General features: G+C 59.9%; 1 protein-coding gene across 1 annotated transcript in view; it reads left to right on the top strand.

Annotated features, from left to right (window-relative positions):
- The first annotated feature begins 204 nt into the window (after nt 1–204).
- TIMP2 (TIMP metallopeptidase inhibitor 2) overlaps nt 205–17,889 on the top strand; it is a 30,305-nt gene continuing 12,620 nt past the window's right edge. Inside the window, exon 1 of the mRNA XM_037914063.2 lies at nt 205–601. Coding sequence (XP_037769991.1) covers nt 472–601 — 130 coding nt within the window. The 5' untranslated portion in view covers nt 205–471. The remainder of the gene's footprint in view (nt 602–17,889) is intronic.

Genomic DNA, 17,889 nt, shown 5'->3' with positions numbered 1-17,889 from the left:
GGGGCCGGTTCCGCCGGGGGACGATCCTACCCCAGCCCCCAGCAGAGGTGACTCCCCAGGCGGGGCGGGGCAGAGGGGCCTGGAACTTGCCCCAGCTCGGCGGGGCCCTCCCCTCCCAGGGGAGCGGCGCTGCCGCAGGGGGCCGGGGCCGGCCGGCCGGCCGCGGACACACGCCGCAGGGCCGGCGGAAGGAAGGGGCGAGAGCGAGCGGCGGAGCGCAGCGGCCTGGCCCGGTGCCACGGGGCGGAGCAGCCGCCAGCCCCCAGCGCGTTAAAAGCAGCTGTCGCCGAGCGGCGCCGCAAACCCTCGGCGCAAGGGAGGCGGCCGCGTCTGCACCTCCTGCCCGCGGGGAACGCGGCGCTCCAGGCCCGGCGGAGCCGCACTCGGGCGGGAGCCTGGCGGCAGGGCGCGGCGGGCAGCTCGCGCCTGGCTGGATGCGGGGGCCCCCCCGGGCGCTCCGAGACCCGCAAGATGAGCGCGCCCGTGCCCAGCCTGCTGGCCTGGCTGGCGCTGCTGCTGCTGGGGAGGGCGGCGCGCCCGGCCGACGCCTGCAGCTGCTCCCCGGTGCACCCGCAGCAGGCCTTCTGCAACGCGGACCTAGGTAAGAGGCGCCCCGGCCCCGCGGCGCCGCCTCCCGCCCCAGGGCGTGACCCTCCCCGGCCCGGGCTGCCTGCGGCGGCCGAGAGGGGCCCGGGCCCGCGGCGGAGCCGTGGCTCGGGCCGGGCCCCGCAAACGGCCCCGCGGGCGCTGCCCAGGACAGTTGGTGGGGCTGGGGGGCTCCGACGTGCGCCCGGGCCGCGCTGGGGGGCTCCGACGTGCACCAGGGCCGGGCCGGGCGGCGCTGGTGGCCGCGGGGGCTGGAGCCCGGGCTGCTGGGGGCCGCGCTGGGTTGCGGCAGGGCCGGATTAACCTTCTGCGGGCCCCCATGGAGGCAGCGGAGCCTGGCGCGGGGCGGTCGGTCCCCGGAGCAAGGGGGCAGCCAGGGCAGTGGGGCCTGGCATGGCAGGGGTGGCCCAGCCCAGTGCGAGGGCACTCTTTACAAACCGGCAGTTGCCAGACACACAGTGGCCCGCCCGGCCCTGTGATGCCAGCGTGCCCCTTCTGCTGGGGGGGCCGTGCCGCACCACACAGCCCCCAACATCTTCCCTATGGCCAGAGACCCCCCCAGCCCCCCCCCCCACAAATGCACAGCGCCCTGCACCACCCCTGCCCAGCACCCCCCACAGAACCCGCACTCCCTAGAGCCCCAACCCACACATCTTCCCTGCCCCTTCACAGCCCAGCACCCCCCCCCCCCCCCCGCAAGAAACCCTCTCCCCCATGCCCTGCCTCCTGGCTGCCCTCCCGGCCCCGTGAGGCTGAGCCGGCACCGCAGCCAGGACCGGTCCCAGGGCCGGGAATTGTTCCGGCCCTTGGGAGTGGTGCGATCAGCCCGGCCAGGGCCTGCCCTGGCCGGGGTCCCCCAAGACGCACTTCCCCTGGAGGAGCCCAGCCAAGCTCCCCACATTGTTTTTCTCTCCCCCCCGCCACTGACACTGGCCAGGCTTCTGCACCAGTCCCAGGATGCTTGGGTCCGGGGAGACAGGTGGGGCCCCACCAGTGGTGGGAAGTCGAGACTGCCTGGAGCCGGAGGTGCACTGGGGTCCGGCCAGGGGGCAGAGAGGAGCAGGGGGGTGGGGCCGAGGAGGCAGCAGGCAGGCAGGTCAAGAGGAGCAAGTGGCGGGTGGGGAGAGCCAACGGGATCTTGGGGCGCAGTGCAAGTGGAGCAGGCCGGGGCCCCTTCTGGGCATGGGCCGGCTCCATGGAGCCACGGGAGCCATTGTAAACCTGGGACTGGGTTGCGGTGCTTGTACAAACATGTGAAACTTTTATTCTCAGGGAGGCGGGGGGGTGTCTCTGAACTCTGCTGCTCCCTGGCTCCGAACTGCCGGGCAAGGGTGCCCGAGACACCGGACGGAGTGTGGGAGGCTGTGATCGCTGGGCCGTGACCTGCAGGCTGGGCCCGGGAACTCGTTTATATGCACTTAGCCGTATAAACCCCCTCGGGGCAGGCCGCGGGGGAAGTAGTAGGAGGATGGGTAGTACAGGATGAGTTTAAGTGTGCCTGGAATAGGCGCCCGCCCCCCAATTTCCAGCCCTACTGGGTTCATTGGGATCTATTTTTGGGTCCAAGCTTAGGCAGAGCCCTGCGCCCGTGTCTGGTAGCTGCACCCACGGGTAGCACTTTCACCGCATCCAATCAGCAGAGCGGAGCTGGGAAGCTGTTACCTGCCGAGAGCTGAGTTCAAGGGCTTGCTGCTTCCCTGGTAGCTGCTGGGGAGCTGGCTCATCCCAGCACAGTGAGCAAACAGAAGCCCTGGCTGCTCCCACCCCAGTTAAAACCCATGAGAGATTAGTCTGCCCTGAACAGAGCCATTTCCATGGAGTCCTTGGCAAGTCACTCCCAGTCCTGGATCTGGAGGCGTTTGTGATGGAGCAAGGCACTTGCAACCCCCACCCTGCCGGGGAGCCTGGAACTGGATAGGGTGGTGCTGCTTGGGAGGGGCATGGCAGGACTCTCAGGGACTGCCCTGATTCAACGCATCTCCCCAGCAGCCTCAAGCTCCCATGGCGCCCTCACCAGGGCAGGAGCTGCTGGTGTCCCATCTCTGCCCAGCAAGTGTGGAGCCCACCTGTGCACATGAGAGCTGGACTGGGCCTGCTCCATCACAGCCAGCTGGCTCTGGCGAGAGACAGGAACAGGAGCCTGCTGTCCCCCTCGTGTGCCATCTGCTTCTGACGCTCGGGCCATTTGGCTTTCAGCTGAGAATCATTTGTGCTTTAGCTGTTGCCATCACCGCCTGCCACCTAGCTAGCGGTCGGTGCCCTGCCCTCACTCCCTGCTCCCTCGAGCCCATGGGACTAGACACACACGGCCTAAAGTGGGGCCTCCCGTCTTATCTCCTCTTTCACCACCTTGCAGTTATCAAATTTATTGCACGTTTTATGGTTCCCTGCGTCATCCTCCAGGCCTGGCCGAGTTGGCCTGCTGGCGTGTGGGAGGCTGTGTAGATGAAGCTTCAACAGCAAAGCACCCGAGAGTGACGTCTCGTAGCTCTCTCCAGACCCAGCGCCAGTCTCAAACGGAACTTGAGCTTCTCAGGGTTTGTGGCCTCAGGGCTTCTGTCTGTTTAATTTGAAGTGGTGCTGGGTGGGAGAGTGTGTGTCAGTCTGTACTGCCAGGAGTGTGTCTGTCTAGTAGGGTGGGACTTCCCTGGGCCATTCTCGCTCTCTGGGGTTCTGAGTGAGGTAGCAGGGATGGGATGAAGATCCTCCTCGAGAAGTCTGAGCTTTGTTCCCTGCATCCCCGCGCACCCCTCCCTGTGGAGGGCGAGTACCGGGCACAAGTGGAGCTGTCTGCTCCGGTGGGTTGGGCTCACTGCAGCTGAGCCCCTAATGACAAAACCTAGCATTGCACGTTGCCATCTTGATTTACTCAAGCTCGCCGGGGACACCCTGGGCAAGGCGAGAGCTTTGTTAGTCCTGTTGCTGACTGGACGCTGTTCCCAAAGGGTCCCTGGCACTTTACAACAGGCTGGGAATGCTGAGCAGCGAGCCGGGCCTGGCCTGGGGAGTGGGCCATGTTGGGCTGGGTCACCTTCTGTCAGTTCCTTACTTCCAGGCATTTCCTTTCCTCTATCCCAGTTTTATTCGGCTTGGATGCTGCTGAAAGGGAGGCCTTGGCAGGGCCGGGATCCGGATTCCTCTTTCTATGAATAATACCCTTATTGCATTTAACATATTAAACAAACTGAGCCCAAGCCCGCTGCCTGCCGCACTCAGGGGCAGTGCCATGCCACAGCACCCAGGCTTGGCTGGAGGGAGGCATTCTGAAATACTTTGGCAGCTCCGCTTGGCTGACAGCCCAGCCCCCTTCCATCACTGCACACCCTGCGCTGCCCCAGATTCCCCTCGCTCCTGAGTGCCCAGTGCCCCGGGTGGCCTCTCTGCTTTGGGGGTCTCACCCCTGCCTGTCCCTCGGAGTCTCTCAGGGCCCCGCTGTTTGTTGGGGGGCTGTGCAAACTGATTTAGGGACAGGAAGATTTTAGACAAAGTGAAGCTGCGTCAATCCAAGCTGCTGGATTCCCTGAGTTTTTCAGCGGGAGCTGGGCTGGGTGCTAGAGCTGCAGTTCACAGCACACATCAGCTGGCCCCTGTGTCACTTTCCTGCCCTCATCCTCCCAGGCTCCCCACTCCTCATGCAGGCTCCAGCCTCAGTGGTCCCTCTGGATGGTTCATTGGTGACAGGGCCTTGGGGGAGTAACTAAAGCAGGAAATGCTGCTGGGAATTGGGCTAGGGGGATGGGCACTCACCTGCCCTAGTTGGGATCCTGGCCATCGTTGCACCTCCCGTCTGGCTGCGAAGTAAAATCCACCTGTGAGTGAGGAGAGAGCTCCCCAGCGAGCAGCCCCCGGGAGGGCAGAGACCTGGCCTGTGGCCCAGTGAACGCTGCCAAGGAAGAGGCTGCTGGTGCCCTTGGCTCTGACCTGTCCTAGCTTCTCTCCCACATGGAGGAGAAACACTTTGGGGCATTCAGCCTGGCTGGCTTGATTCCGTCTGTCTTGGTTGGGGGGAGGGGTGTATGGAGGGCAGGTGGGGCATGGCCGCAGTACAGGCCCAGGATGTCAGACTTCCAAGGGGCAATTCTCTGGCCCATGTTTTGGGGTGTTACCTGCACACTCTAGGGCCCCCCACCTTTGCCTTTCTGTGGGCTCAAGGCGCAACCTGGTTAGTTTAGGCATCCCCACCCTTTCCCAGTTCCTAGGGCTCTGGGCAAAAGGCACCTATCCTTACCCAGTTCCTAGGGCTCAGGGCCACTCATACCCAGTTCCTCGGGCTCAGGGCATACTCTTCTGCAGGTTTGCAGGGTCTTTTACTAGTGACAGAGCCTTACACAGTAATATTCTTAATCTCTGTTTATTAACAGTCCTCAAAACAGACTGCACACGCTAACCATACAATGGTCACCGCTCCCAATGAGGCAGACAAACTTTTCCTGGGGGCCAGTCAGGATCAGGTCGTCCGGGGACTCTAGTTTCTGCACAATATGGTTGGCAGGGTGCTGAGGTCTGGCAGCTCTGATCTTGGGCTATGTCCTGGAGTTGGTTCCAAGGAACTTCCTTTTGGACCCTAGTTTATGTAGTTAAAACTTGGGTCCTGCTTAGCTGTATGGTAACCAATCACTGTAAACTAAAGTCCTACAAGACAGTATTTTTCACCAATCCTAGCACATTATGAAACAATTCTTTACCCAATCAGATCCCACCATCTTAGTTGACTTAAATCTTACAAAATTAGTTATGCAACAGACAGAGACAGTCGAAGAGCTGGACAGAGACCCTACAGACGAACAATAGAGAAGTAGGGACCATGAAGGCAAAACAAGAGACGGGGAGATTTCACAATCACACCCGTTGAAGCGGTGCCTTGCCAGACAGGATGCATCAAAGCGTGTTTTCGTTCGACGTCCTGCGATCTGTTTGTCTGGTGGTGCTGCTAGGACAGGAGCCTCCTTAACAGCCTGGTGTGACGCGGTTGTGATGCAGTTTAGATGGAATGTGAGGATGTGACTTTCTGCTCCTTAGCTCATGGCTGCTGCTGCCCTAATGTGGCTGCAGAAAGAGACTCGGACTGGACGATCACCGTGGTCCCTCTGGCCTTGGGCTCTGTGATGCTGCTTGGGTGTCTCCCTGCACGGGCTGTGCCCGCTGGGAGGGGCGCGATCGCTCAGAGGCCAGTGAGCCAGCTCTGCCTGGGCTGGGCACAGACGCAAATGGGCATGAACAGAGAGCCTGATTTCTGGGCCCTGCTTTAGGAAGGGGGGAGTAGGTTTTCAGCTTTGGGTAGTGGGGGCAGCGGGGCTGCAGGGAAGGGTGCCAAACCGGGAGCCAGGAGGTCTTGAATTCGTATCTTGGTTGCGGGTGACTTTGGGTAAGTCACTTGGCTTCTCTGTGCATCTCTTTCCCTGCCCCACGTCCCCCTCATCCTGTGTTGCCTGGTGGAGACCTCAGGCCCATGGCCCATCGGGGTATGAGACCAGTGCAGGGAGTGCTGTTCCCCTCCCCTCTGGGGAAGCCAGCCCAGGGCTTGTCTCATGGCCCTGGGGCCACTTACCTTTCCTCTATGGCCCTGATTCTGCTGCCTTGTTCAGGCTGGAGCTCTCCTGGGCTAGTCTCCAGCCCAGCCAGCCCCACACAGAGAACAACAGATTTTCAGAGTAGCAGCCGTGTTAGTCTGTATCCGTAAAAAGAAAAGGAGTACTTGTTGCATCCGATGAAGTGAGCTGTAGCTCACGAAAGCTTATGCTCTGATAAATTTGTTAGTCTCTAAGGTGCCACAAGTCCTCCTTTTCTTTTTACAGAGAACAACGTGGATTCTGGGCAGGCTGCAGCCTCTGGCTTTGTGCAAGGACTCACCCCGTGGCCGTGGCCCCGGCCCCACTTGCAGATTCCTTGGGGCCTCTGGCTGGTTAGTCACAAGCCCTGGGGAAGTGCCCGAGGCCAGCAGCACATGGAAACAACCCACAGGAGGAGCAGAAGGGGGAGGCTGGGCAAGTGGGGACTCCAGCTCTGATCGTCCCCCAGCATTCGGCTGAGGGACGGGAGGCCTGCAGCTTGCTCTGGAGTGGTCTGCCTGCACTGCAGCAGGGCTGGGAGAGTGTGGCACGTGGCTGGGGAGAGAACGGAGCCCCCAGGGGATTCAGATGCACAGCCCCGTAGCGTGAGAGCCGCAGGGGAGTTGTGTGTCTGAAGCCCTGTGTCGCTGCTGGAAACCCCAGCCTTGGCAGCTGCTTCATGTAACGAGTGGAACAGCCCAAACCAGTACCAGCAGCCATGCCTGCTGTGGACAGCCTGCCCCACTGCCTGGGGCCTTGGCCCGTCCTGGCCTTTTCCCGGAATCTCCCTGTCACCTGCCACTGAGCTGTAGAGAGCCTTCCTTCAGATCCACCCCCAGCAGCACGTTGGCATTGTCTCACTCGCCTTCTTCAGGAAATCGCTCCACCCGGAGTGGGGGTAGGGCACTGGCCCGGGGCGGGAGCTGCGGCAGGGTGCTGGCCTGGGGTGGGGGTGGGCGCACTGGTCTGGAGTGGGGGGGGGGGGGCGGTGGTTTCCCTGCTCTGTCACATGGCCCGTTCTGGCTGGGGATAGAGATGCTGGTGGGCTAGGGCAAGGGAGTCCCAGCTGCAGGGCAGGCTCTGGGTTCCTGCTCTGCAGCTGGGCTCTTTTCCTGACGATGCCGGTTGGCACCCCAGAGCAGTAACAATATAAAATGGCAGGTTTCAGAGTAGCAGCCGTGTTAGTCTGTATCTGCAAAAAGAAAAGGAGGACTTGTGGCACCTTAGAGACTAACACGTTTATTTGAGCATAAACTTTCGTGAGCTACAGCTCACTTCATCGGATGCATTCAGTGGAAAATACAGTGAGGAGATTTATATACATAGAGTACATGAAACAATGGGTGTTACCATACACGCTGTAACGAGAGTGATCACTTGAGCTATTACCAGCAGGAGAGCAGGGCTGGGGGAGAGAAACCTTTTGTAGTGATAATCAAGGTGGGCCATTTCCAGCAGTTGACAAGAACGTCTGAGGAACCGGGGGCGGGGGGGGGGGGAATAAACATGGGGAAATAGTTTTACCCATCCACTCCCAGTCTCTATTCAAGCCTAAGTTAATTGTATCCAGTTTGCAAATTAATTCCAATTCAGCAGTCTCTCGTTGGAATCTGTTTTTGAAGTTTTTTTGTTGAAGAACAGTTGGAGAACACTTCAATCTCTTTGGTCACTTGATTACAGACCGAAAAGTTGCAATTCTTCAACAAAAAAACTTCAAAAACAGACTCCAACGAGAGACTGCTGCTCTCCTGCTGGTAATAGCTCACCTTACCCGATCACTCTCGTTACAGTGCATATGGTAACACCCATTGTTTCATGTTCTCTATGTATATAAATCTCCCCACTGTATTTTCCACTGAATGCATCCGATGAAGTGAGCTGTAGCCCACAGAAGCTTATGCTCTAATCAATGTGTGAGTCTCTAAGGTGCCACAAATCCTCCTGTTCTTAATACAAAATGGGCTGTGAAGAGAGATCCCTAGAGGTTTCACTCCCTTCAGGCTAGCCTGTGCTGGTGTAAATCCAGACTCACTCCAGTCACCCCAGATTTACACCTTAGAGCAGGGTCTAGCCCATGGTCAGGATTTGCCGTGCACCAACAGAGCCATATAAATAACGTACAGACCTTGCAATGAAAAATAACCACCTGCAACCCCTCCTCCTGCCAGGATCCCTGAGCTTAGCAGCCTCTGCTTCCCTTGCAGCTAACGGTTCAGCCCAGGGCCCAGATCCGAGCGTTTCCCTGTGGCTGACGACACCGGCTCATGCCCAGGGAAGCCCCGCGCACAGGTCTGTCCTGGCAGGTCGGTCGAGGAGGAGCTGCTAGGGTGGAGTGTGGCTGTGATCTCTGTGGCACCTTCCAAGGAATCCGAAATGCCTGTGGGTGCTTCCCAGCAAACCCTCTGCTGGCGGCGCCAAGCCTGCCAGCTCTGGGAGGAGACACCGGGGGCTGGGATGCCTCATGCTGGCCACGCGAATGGCTCTCCCTCTTGCCTGAGTCAATCTTGCTGTGTCACAGCTGCTTGAGATGGAGGGAGGTCACTTCCTGTCCCAGTGCCCCTCCAAACTGGGGCATGCAGGAGCCAGGGAAACACCCAGCGCAGAAGGAGCGGGGAGGCTGGCAAGCAGCTGTTCTTCTTCTGGCTCGTCTCTGCCATTAGAAGCCATTTGTGTTCTGCCGTGCGGGGCTGCACCGGGCCGGGCTGTGCGGGGCCATACCCTACCGGGCCGGGCCGTGCGGGGCCGGGCTGGGCTGTGCGGGGCCACACCCTATCATGCCGTGCGGAGCCAGGCCGTGCCGGGCCTGTGGTCCGTCTTAGGAAGCTCACTTGTTTTGCTGCTTTGACTCAGCCGGGTCAATGACTTGTAATTCAGTTCGTTCTTGTCTTCACTAGCTGAGGACTGTGGGGCCAACCCTACCGCTGCTCCCACGCGTGCCCATGGGATCTCCATGCAGGGCCAGCTTTGCCAATGTATCTGTGCCTGTTATTGCACATCTGTGACTGAGGCAGGATTTGTGCAAGTGGTGACTCCTGCTGCCATGGTCGCAGCCTGTGCAGGTGACCGGTTACCCATCTAATTCCTCATCTGGGGGTGGAAATTAACCCTGAAAGCGAGGGCCCCAGGCAGGCCGCACCGCACGCTGCCAGGCTCTGACCCAGAGTCCCTGCAGGGAGCTCTGCGTGGCTGCGCTGGGGGTGGAACCAGCCCGTGATTCAGGAGTCTGATGTTGGAGCAGCGGCCAGTCAGACAAGCAGCCATTAGCCAGGAGCCACAGTCCAGTCCCGGGGCTGCCCTGGAGGTAACTGGGCTCTGCAGAGTGACGCTGCGGGGCTGCCTGTGCCCTCCCCCCGACGGCAGTGCTATGCCCCCCGCCCCTGGCTATGGCTACGCTGCAGCTCAGGTCAGTTTGAGTCGGCCCCCCCTGAGTGCCGCATGTTACACCGGCCTGAGCACCGGTGTGCCCCGCGCTGTGTCCTGCTGGTATCGCTATGGTGCTCCTTGGGGTGGACTGATTAGGCCGGCAGATGGGAGAGCTCTCTCCTGTCGGCTTCAAGCATCTCTGTGTAGCCAGAGTCTAACGGAGAAGCAGCAGGGCAGGGAGCAGCGGAGACCCCCCTCACGCCGGCTGGCTGCAAGTGGAGGGTGGGCCGCTCCCTTCCCCCATGTGGTCCTGCTCAAGGGCCCCTGGGCCAGAGCTGTCCGATCCCAGTGCTGCTGCCTCTGGTCCCGGTGCAGGGCGGAGGAGTCGGGGGGCCGGCAGCTCAGCCCCGGCAGAGCGCTCCCCTTGCGGGCCCCAGGCTCTAATTAAGCTGCAGATTTGGAGCTTGCAGTGTCTGAAGCTTTAATGCTCTCCAGGGCCTCACCATGGTAACCAGTGGGGACACAGGACCTACCCACTCAGCGCCTGGGAAGTGGCCTTCAGGTGGGGGGGACGCAGCATCGCAGGGTGGGGGGAGTTTCTCGCTCATGGACACATGCTGATCAGCCCCTTGCTCAGGGGAGCTGGCGTCTTAAATGAATTTGGGCCCAGCAGCCTGGTTCCAGTCGGGCTGCACGCTAGTTTGATGTCACGAGGGCAGGGCAGCCCTGGCTGGGGGGGCTGGAACATCTGCGGTGGGGGTGCTGAGAGTCTGTGGTGGAGTGGGGCGGATTGACCTGGTGATGTGGCCGGGGAGTTTTACTGGGACTGTGTCTGCATGGAGGATGGGAGAGCAGGGGGTGGCTTCACTGGAGGGACGATACCTGAGCTGGGGGGGTTGGACCCAGGTGACACCTTTGCCCCGGCAACTGGACAAAGGCTGGAGGAGGAGCCGGCGGGAGGCTGGGTGAGATGGCTGGAGGGGGTTTCAGTTTGGAGCGGTCTGGGGAAATGGAGGGAGCCCCAAGGCTGGGGTCTAAGCTCCTTGCCCCCCAGAGGGACCTGACTGGGGGGTCCTGTTTGTACCCACAAGCTCTGTTTGGACTGTGTTCCTGTCGTCTAATAAACCTTCTGTTCTACTGGCTGGCTGAGAGTCATGGGGAATCGCAGTAAGAGGGGGGTGCAGGGCCCTGAGTCCCCCACACTCTGTGACAACTGGTGGGAGCAGTGGGATGTACTGCGCCCCGCGGATGGCGCTTCCTGCAGTAAGTGACTGGGGAGCAGTAGAACGAAGGGGGACTGACGGGGACCAGGCGTGCTGAAGATTCAGAGAGGAGTGGTTTCGACGGAGGAGCTACACTTAACCCCTGGGAGTGTGTGACCAGTGAGAAGGACTGTTTCAGTAACTGGGTCCCCCTGGGGACTGCGGTGAGCAGGCTCAGAAGTGGAGGAGTCTGCGGCTTGACCCTCGGAGAGAGGTGGTGACCTCGAGAAGGGCTGGCACACTAGGGGTTCCTCGTGGAAACCATGGGGAGCTGAGAGCACCCAGGCCTGCGAGTGGCAGCAGGAAAATGTGTAATAAGCCCCTTAAGAGTGACCTGGTGGAGCTGTGCAGGCAGAGGGGGCTGCGCGTTGGGAGGCTCACCAAGGAACAGCTGATTGCCCAGCTGGAGGAGGGAGATCGCTTGGATGAACCGATCCCTGTCTCTGAGGGGAGCAGCCCGGCAGATGCAGGGTGGGCACCAGTGTCTGTCCCAGCTGGGAATGGTCAGACAGCTGCCGAGGGCATCCCGGGACCCCTCCTATCTATACCTAGGGGAAGGGCTGGGAGGAGCCCAGCGAATACCGAGGGCACTGTGACCCCCGCAGCCAGCAGGGGATCTTCCCATCAGAGCTCTCCATCCCTGGAGCTGAGGCAGCTGAAATGGGAGAGGGAGATAAAACTGAAAGAGCTGGAGTTGAAGCAGCAGGAACTGGCGGAGAAAGAGAAGCAGAGACAGCATGAGCTGGAGGAGAAAGAGAAACAGAGACAGAATGAAGAGAGACAGAGACAGCATGAGCTAGGGTTGGCAAGGCTGAGGAGCAGCGAGCCCCTGGCTGCGGTGAGTGGTGGGGGACCCAGGACCCAGGTGCATGGAGATTTGACAAGTGCGTCCTGGCCCGGCGTAAGGAAGGGGAGGACATAGAAGACTTCCTGAATGCCTTTGAGATGGCCTGCAAGCTGCACAGGGTTGCCCCGGAAGACAGGCTCCAGTTTCTCACCCCCTTACTGGACCCCAAACCTGTGGCGATGTACAGCCGAATGGAAGGGGCGGAGGCAGGGGACTACAAACTATTCAAAAAGGCCCTGCTAGGCGAGTTTGGGCTGACTCCCCAGATGTACTGGAAAAGGTTCCGGAGTCAGCATAAAACCCCTGAAGTCACATATCTAGAACTGGTCCTCCGGATGCAGGGATACGTCCACAAGTGGGCAGATGGGACCCAAACTAAGGAGGACCTGCTTAACCTGATCGTACTGGAGCAACTGTATGAATAGTGCCCATCCGACCTGAGGCTATGGTTGGAGGACAAAAAGCCAGAGGGCCCATGACATGCAGGGCAGCTGGCCGAAGAGTTTGTGAACAGCCAGTCAGGGGGTGGCAGGGAGGAGTCCCAAAGGAACAGGCCTGCCATGATGCAGAGAGAGAGTCACCGTGGGACCTCCCAAAGGGGGAACATGGAGAACCCCCTCCCAAGGGGAACATCCAGCGTCAGGACCAACCGATCGGCTCAAGGGGACCAACAAGACATGAGCTGCTATTACTGTGGCCAAAGAGGCCACATACAGACCCAGTGCCCCAGGCTCAAGGTCAGACTGAGCAGACCAAACCCGCACAGGGTTAACTGGGTAGGGACCCAGCCGGACAAGGGGCAGGCTTCCCAGGCAAGAGGGGCTGGCAGTGTACCAACTGCTCAGGAGGGAAGAGTACCCCAGGCCAGCTCCTCTGGTGGGGCTGGATGCTCCAGACTCAGGGTTCTCGGTTTACAGGGTGGCATGGGGCTGTCCCTCCGGAGAGAGTGCCTTGTTTCCCTGGAGGTGGATGGGATTAAGATCAATGGATACTGGGATACGGGCACTGAGGTGGTGCTATCCTGGTCCGAGGTGGTGGCCCCAGATTGGGTAGTGCCCAACACCTACCTGACGGGTGTGGGTGGGACTCCATTCAAGGTGCCCGTGGCGAGGGTACATCTGAAATGGGGGGGCCAAGGAGGGCCCCAAGGACATGGGGGTGCACCACCATTTGCTCACTGAGGTGTTGATTGGGGGGGGGGGAACCTAGAGAAATGGCCAAGCAACCCCCAGAATGCCCTGGTTGTGATCCGTAGCCAGAGCCGGCGAAGGGCACTACATCCTGACCTCGGGGAGGGTACCTCACTGGAGGCACAGGACCTTACCCCGGTGGGGAGGGAGTGCCCAGGGACAAGGCTGAGAGGGGCTGCGGCTTCAGACCCAGCCAGCGGGAGGGAGCAGGTCCCCATCCCTTCCCCAGCCACTGAGTTCCAGGCCGAGTTGAGGAAAGATCCCTCCTTGCGGAAGCTCAGGGACCTGGCCGACCTCAGTGTGGTACAGACCATGGGGAGAGGCTGCCAGGAGAGGTTCCTGTGGGAGGAGGGGTTCCTGTACCGAGAATGGGCTCCCCCAGGGGAAGTGGAGTCCTGTGGGATCAGGAGGCAGCTGGTGGTCCCCCAGAAGTATCGCCGCAAGCTATTGTACCTGGCCCGTGACATCCCCCTCTCAGGGCACCAGGGAATCCGGCGCACCCGGCAGAGGTTGCTACAGAACTTTTACTGGCCTGGGGTCTTTACCACTGTCCGGCAGCATTGCCGATCCTGCGACCCCTGTCAGAGGGTGGGGAAGGCCCAGGACAAGGGGAAAACAGCTTTTGAGACCCTTGCCCATCATAGAGGAGCCTTTCCAGAAGGTGGCTATGGACATGGTGGGGTCTCTCAGCAAGACGACCCGGTCGGGGAAGAAATATATTCTGGTGGTGGTAGATTTCGCCACCCGCTACCCCGAGGCAGTGCCCTTATCATTGAAGCAGACACCGTGGCAGATGCACTGCTGACCATTTTCAGCCAAGTGGGGTTCCCCAAGGAAGTCTTGACAGACCAAGGATCCAACTTCATATCGGCCCTACTCCGGTGCTTGTGGGAGAAATGTGGGGTCTGGCACAGCTGGGCCTCAGCATATCCCCCCCAATCCAATGGGCTGGTGGAGAGGTTCAACAGAACGCTAAAGATGCTGCTGAAAACCTCTATGAACCTGCAGGACTGGGACAAGTACTTACCTCACCTGCTGTTCGCGTACAGGGAAGTGCCCCAGGAGTCTACCAGGTTCTCGCCTTTCGAACTGTTATATGGGAGGAGGGTAAGGGGGCCCCTGGACCTGATGAGAGATGAATGGGAGGGGAAGGCCATTCCCGATGGAGAATCAGTGGTGGAATATGTCCTGATCTTCCGAGAGAGACTGGCTGAACTCATGGGTCTGGCCAAGGAGAATCTGGCCAGAGCCCAGAGGAAGCAGAAGGTCTGGTATGACCGCATGGCACAGGCCCGTACCTACGCCACTGGGGATCAGGTGATGGTTCTCATCCCCGCGAGAAAAAACAAACTACAGGCCGCTTGGGAAGGTCCCTTCAAGGTGGTCAAGCAGCTCAATGAGGAAAACTATGTGGTGGAGCTGTCGAACCAGGCGCACCACCGCCGGGTGTACCATGTGAATATGATGAAGCCATATTATGCCAGGGGGAATGTGGTGTTGGTCGTGTGTGGACATTAGGAGGAGCAGGGAGACGACCCTTTAGTAGACCTATTCCCTGGGACCAGAGCTGGTTCCCCCCTGGAAACAATTCCCCTCTCGGATCAGCTAACCCCTGCCCAGCAAGCTGAGGTCAGGGGGGTGCTGCATCCGTACCGACAGCTGTTTTCCAACCAGCCTGGACTCATTAATCTGATTGTCCACCGGGTGCAGACAGGGTCACACCCGCCAATAAGATGCTCCCCCTTCCGAGTCATAGGGAAAACTGCTCAGGACCTGGAAAGAGAGGTCCGGGACATGCTGGCTTTGGGGGTGATCTAGCCAGTTGCCAGCCCTTGGGCCTCGCCCGTGGTGCTGGTCCCCAAAAAGGACAGGTTGATCCGGTTCTGTGTGGACTATCGGAAGCTCAGTGCCATCGCTGTATCTGATACCTACCCCATGCCCAGGCCGGACGAGCTCCTAGACAAGCTGGGAGGAGCTCGGTACCTTACCACCATGGACCTTACAAAGGGCTACTGGCAAGTGCCGCTGGATGCAGATGCCCGGCTGAAATCGGCCTTTATCACCCCTCTGGGGCTCTGAGTTCCTGACCCTGCCTTTCGGCCTCAAGGGAGCGCCGGCCACCTTCCAGCGCCTGGTGGATCAGCTGTGCAGGGGGATGGACAGTTTTGCCGTGACGTATATTGACGACATCTGTGTCTTTAGCCAGACCTGGGAGGACCATGTGTCCCAGGTTAGACAAGTGCTGGACCTGACTGAGGGGTCCTGTTTGTACCTACAAGCTCTGTTTGGACTGTGATCCTGTCATCTAATAAACCTTCCATTTTACTGGCTGGCGAGTCATGGGGAATCTCAGGAAGAGGGGGGTGCCCCCAGGAATCCCAGGAAGAGGGGGGTGCAGGGCCCTTTCTCCGTGACAGAGCCACTGAACCAAACTGTAAACCCTGGTTAGGATGGAACCACTTCAAGTCAGGGAGTGCGGCAACACCCCCAGCACCTATGGCCCTGGGAGTTACAAGGGAGAGGCAGCCCAAAGTTAAGGGATATTCTGGAGAGGAGAGAGAGAGAGAGTCAGAAGACCGCTCAGAGCAGGGCTGGGCTGGGCTGCCCTGAAGGAGGGAGTGGCGAGGGCCCCTGCTGAGCTGTGGAGTCAGGGGAGGCTGGTGAAAGCAGGAGGCAGCAAGGCAGTTGGGGGGGGCACCCACAAACTTGCCCAGGCCAGAGCGGGCTGAAGGCTGAGAGCTGCAGAGGGAGGTACCTGCTGGCTCGTAGGGGCTGCAGAGGGCTGAAGGCTGGGGAATGATGGACAGGTGAGTGCGCGGATGCCTCTGGGTGAGAGCTAGGACCAGACCTGAGAATGAAACGGGCAGAGGAGCAGCCCAGCTAGAGGGGCCGGGTGGGGTGTGAGAGAGGCCAGAGCTAGGCCAGAGAGCCTGGCTGTGGCGGGGGAGGCCGGGGCCATGCTGGGGAGCGTGGTGGTGGCAAGAGAGGCCGGGTGAGGTGTGGTGAGAGAGGTTGGGGGTGGCCGGGGAGTCCCAGCCTGGGTGCAGCGAGAGGGGCTAGGGCTGTACTGGGTGTGTGGGTGGACTGTTGGTGTGAGCTGGGGGATTCTGGGTGGTGGGGCTGGGTTATGATCTACATACACAGGCCTTTTATTATAATAAATGAACCCGGCAAGGGTTATCGATGCACGGAAGTTTGCCTGGAGTTACTGGGGACTCGGAGGGAAATTGAGGCAGGGGCTGCTTGCAGGGCCACCCTGAGGCCATGTAGAGGGGTGTGTGGGTGGTGGTCACCAGGCCACACGCTGTCACATGGCAGTGTAGGCCATGGGGGCTGTTGGGGCCCATGGTGTTGGCACCTCGGAAATGGCCGGAGTGACCGGGTGCTCTAAGCACGGGTGCAGAGGCTGAGTAGCACAGTGCCCCTCAGTGCTCTGTTGGGAGAGCCACGGGCCAACTTCAGCGAGGAGCGATTGGGAGTCAGGACTCCTGGGTCCTGTTACTGGCTCTGCTACTGAGCTTGGGCAGGTCTTTGAACCTTCGTTTCCTGACCTGTAAATGCGATCCGTGGCAGCTATTGTGCTTTGGGATGCTGACTATTGTTATCCTACAGGAGCCCAGAGCTCTGCTCCCCGCTCTCTTGCCAGCTCTCTCAGAGGTCTTGGGAAAGTCACTCGGGGTATGTCTACACTGCCATTAGACACCCGTGGCTGGCCCATGCCAGCTGACTTGGGCTAAGGGGCAGTTTAAGTGCAGTGTGGATGCAGTGTCTCTGCTTATGCCGATAGAATGGAGCCTGGCAGGGGAGGGCGGGAGTACTCCCTTCTAGGTGCTGTTACTTTGATCACTCTTTCCTCCGAAGAGGGTGAATCTGGCCTTGTGTCCAGTGACGTGGAGCATCCCAGTGTGGGATTCCCCGCACGCAGGGCGGGACCTGGAAGGGAGCCTCTCTCGTAGCAGGGAGACAGGTGGGTTTGGCAGCGCAGTGCCAGGGACATGGCGACCCAGGACTCGCCCTTGCCCGGGTTACAGATCGCAGCAGCAGCGATGATTCAGACTCTGCATGCAGCCTGGCTGGCTTCCCCTTGTTCCTAGCCCTGATTTCAGGCACTAGCACGGGGCGGGAAGTTTCCATTTAGAAGCACACCGGCGTTCCTGTTTCACTGGGGGGTTATTTCAGATGTGGATTTGTGCCCATATCGGTAAAACCCATTCCCACAGCCCCTGTGTAGTGGTGGTGCGGCTGCTTTAATTCAAACATCCCACCCAGAACTGCAAAGCCTCTTCCAGGTTGTTCTCTTCACCCTCTAGGCTAGATCGGGTTGGTCAGGGGGTTACTTACTTTGAGGGAGCCCCTGTTATCTAGGTGCCAAGGACTGGCTGTCAGTGGTGCCCAGATATAGAGCTCATGCCCCCGTGGCCTCACCTCTCATCCAGCTCTGTGCCCCAGTACCAACATGCACCATCTCCTCTGTGTGTTGGCCTGGGAAGTGGCTAGCTCAGGCGTGACGGTGCACTGTGATGCCTCTCCCTCGAGGTCCCTGGTACAGATCCAGCCCAGGGCAGTCGGGATGGAAAGTTTCCACTCACTGCTGGCTGCTCAGCTCCCCCTGAACACCCCCAGTGTCAAAAACACAGGGGTTTAGGGAAGTTTTTGCAGGGAAGCCGAGGACCGAATGGGCCATAGAGAGTGAGTTTCCTGCTCAGAACCAGCTGGAGCAAGGGCATGTTAGCCGGGCAGCGCTGGACAAAGCTAGACTGATAACTCCGGAGACTCGTTGTCTGTACATGTGCGTGAGCACGTGTTCACACACAGGTATTGCACACACCTGGCACAGCCTCCTGCCTTGGCAGAGTCTTGCTGGGTCAGCTGCCGCGAGGTCAGTTTGGTTAGCAGAAGCAGAGGGGGAAGGGTCCACATCCCAGCGCCTCCAGGAGCCAGCGGCGAAATCCGTGGGGGCGGGAGATGGGGCGGGGGGACAGCTGCACCCATCTCTCTCTGCATGGAGGCTGCTGCAGAGGCAGCTAACGGGCAAGTGCTTGAAAGCTGCCCAGAATACACGTGTCTGTCTC

This window comes from Chelonia mydas, chromosome 14 (genome assembly GCF_015237465.2).
Source record: "Chelonia mydas isolate rCheMyd1 chromosome 14, rCheMyd1.pri.v2, whole genome shotgun sequence".
NCBI lineage: Eukaryota > Metazoa > Chordata > Testudines > Cheloniidae > Chelonia > Chelonia mydas.
Note: the sequence above shows the minus strand (reverse complement) of the source record. Positions and strands in the feature narration are given on the sequence as shown.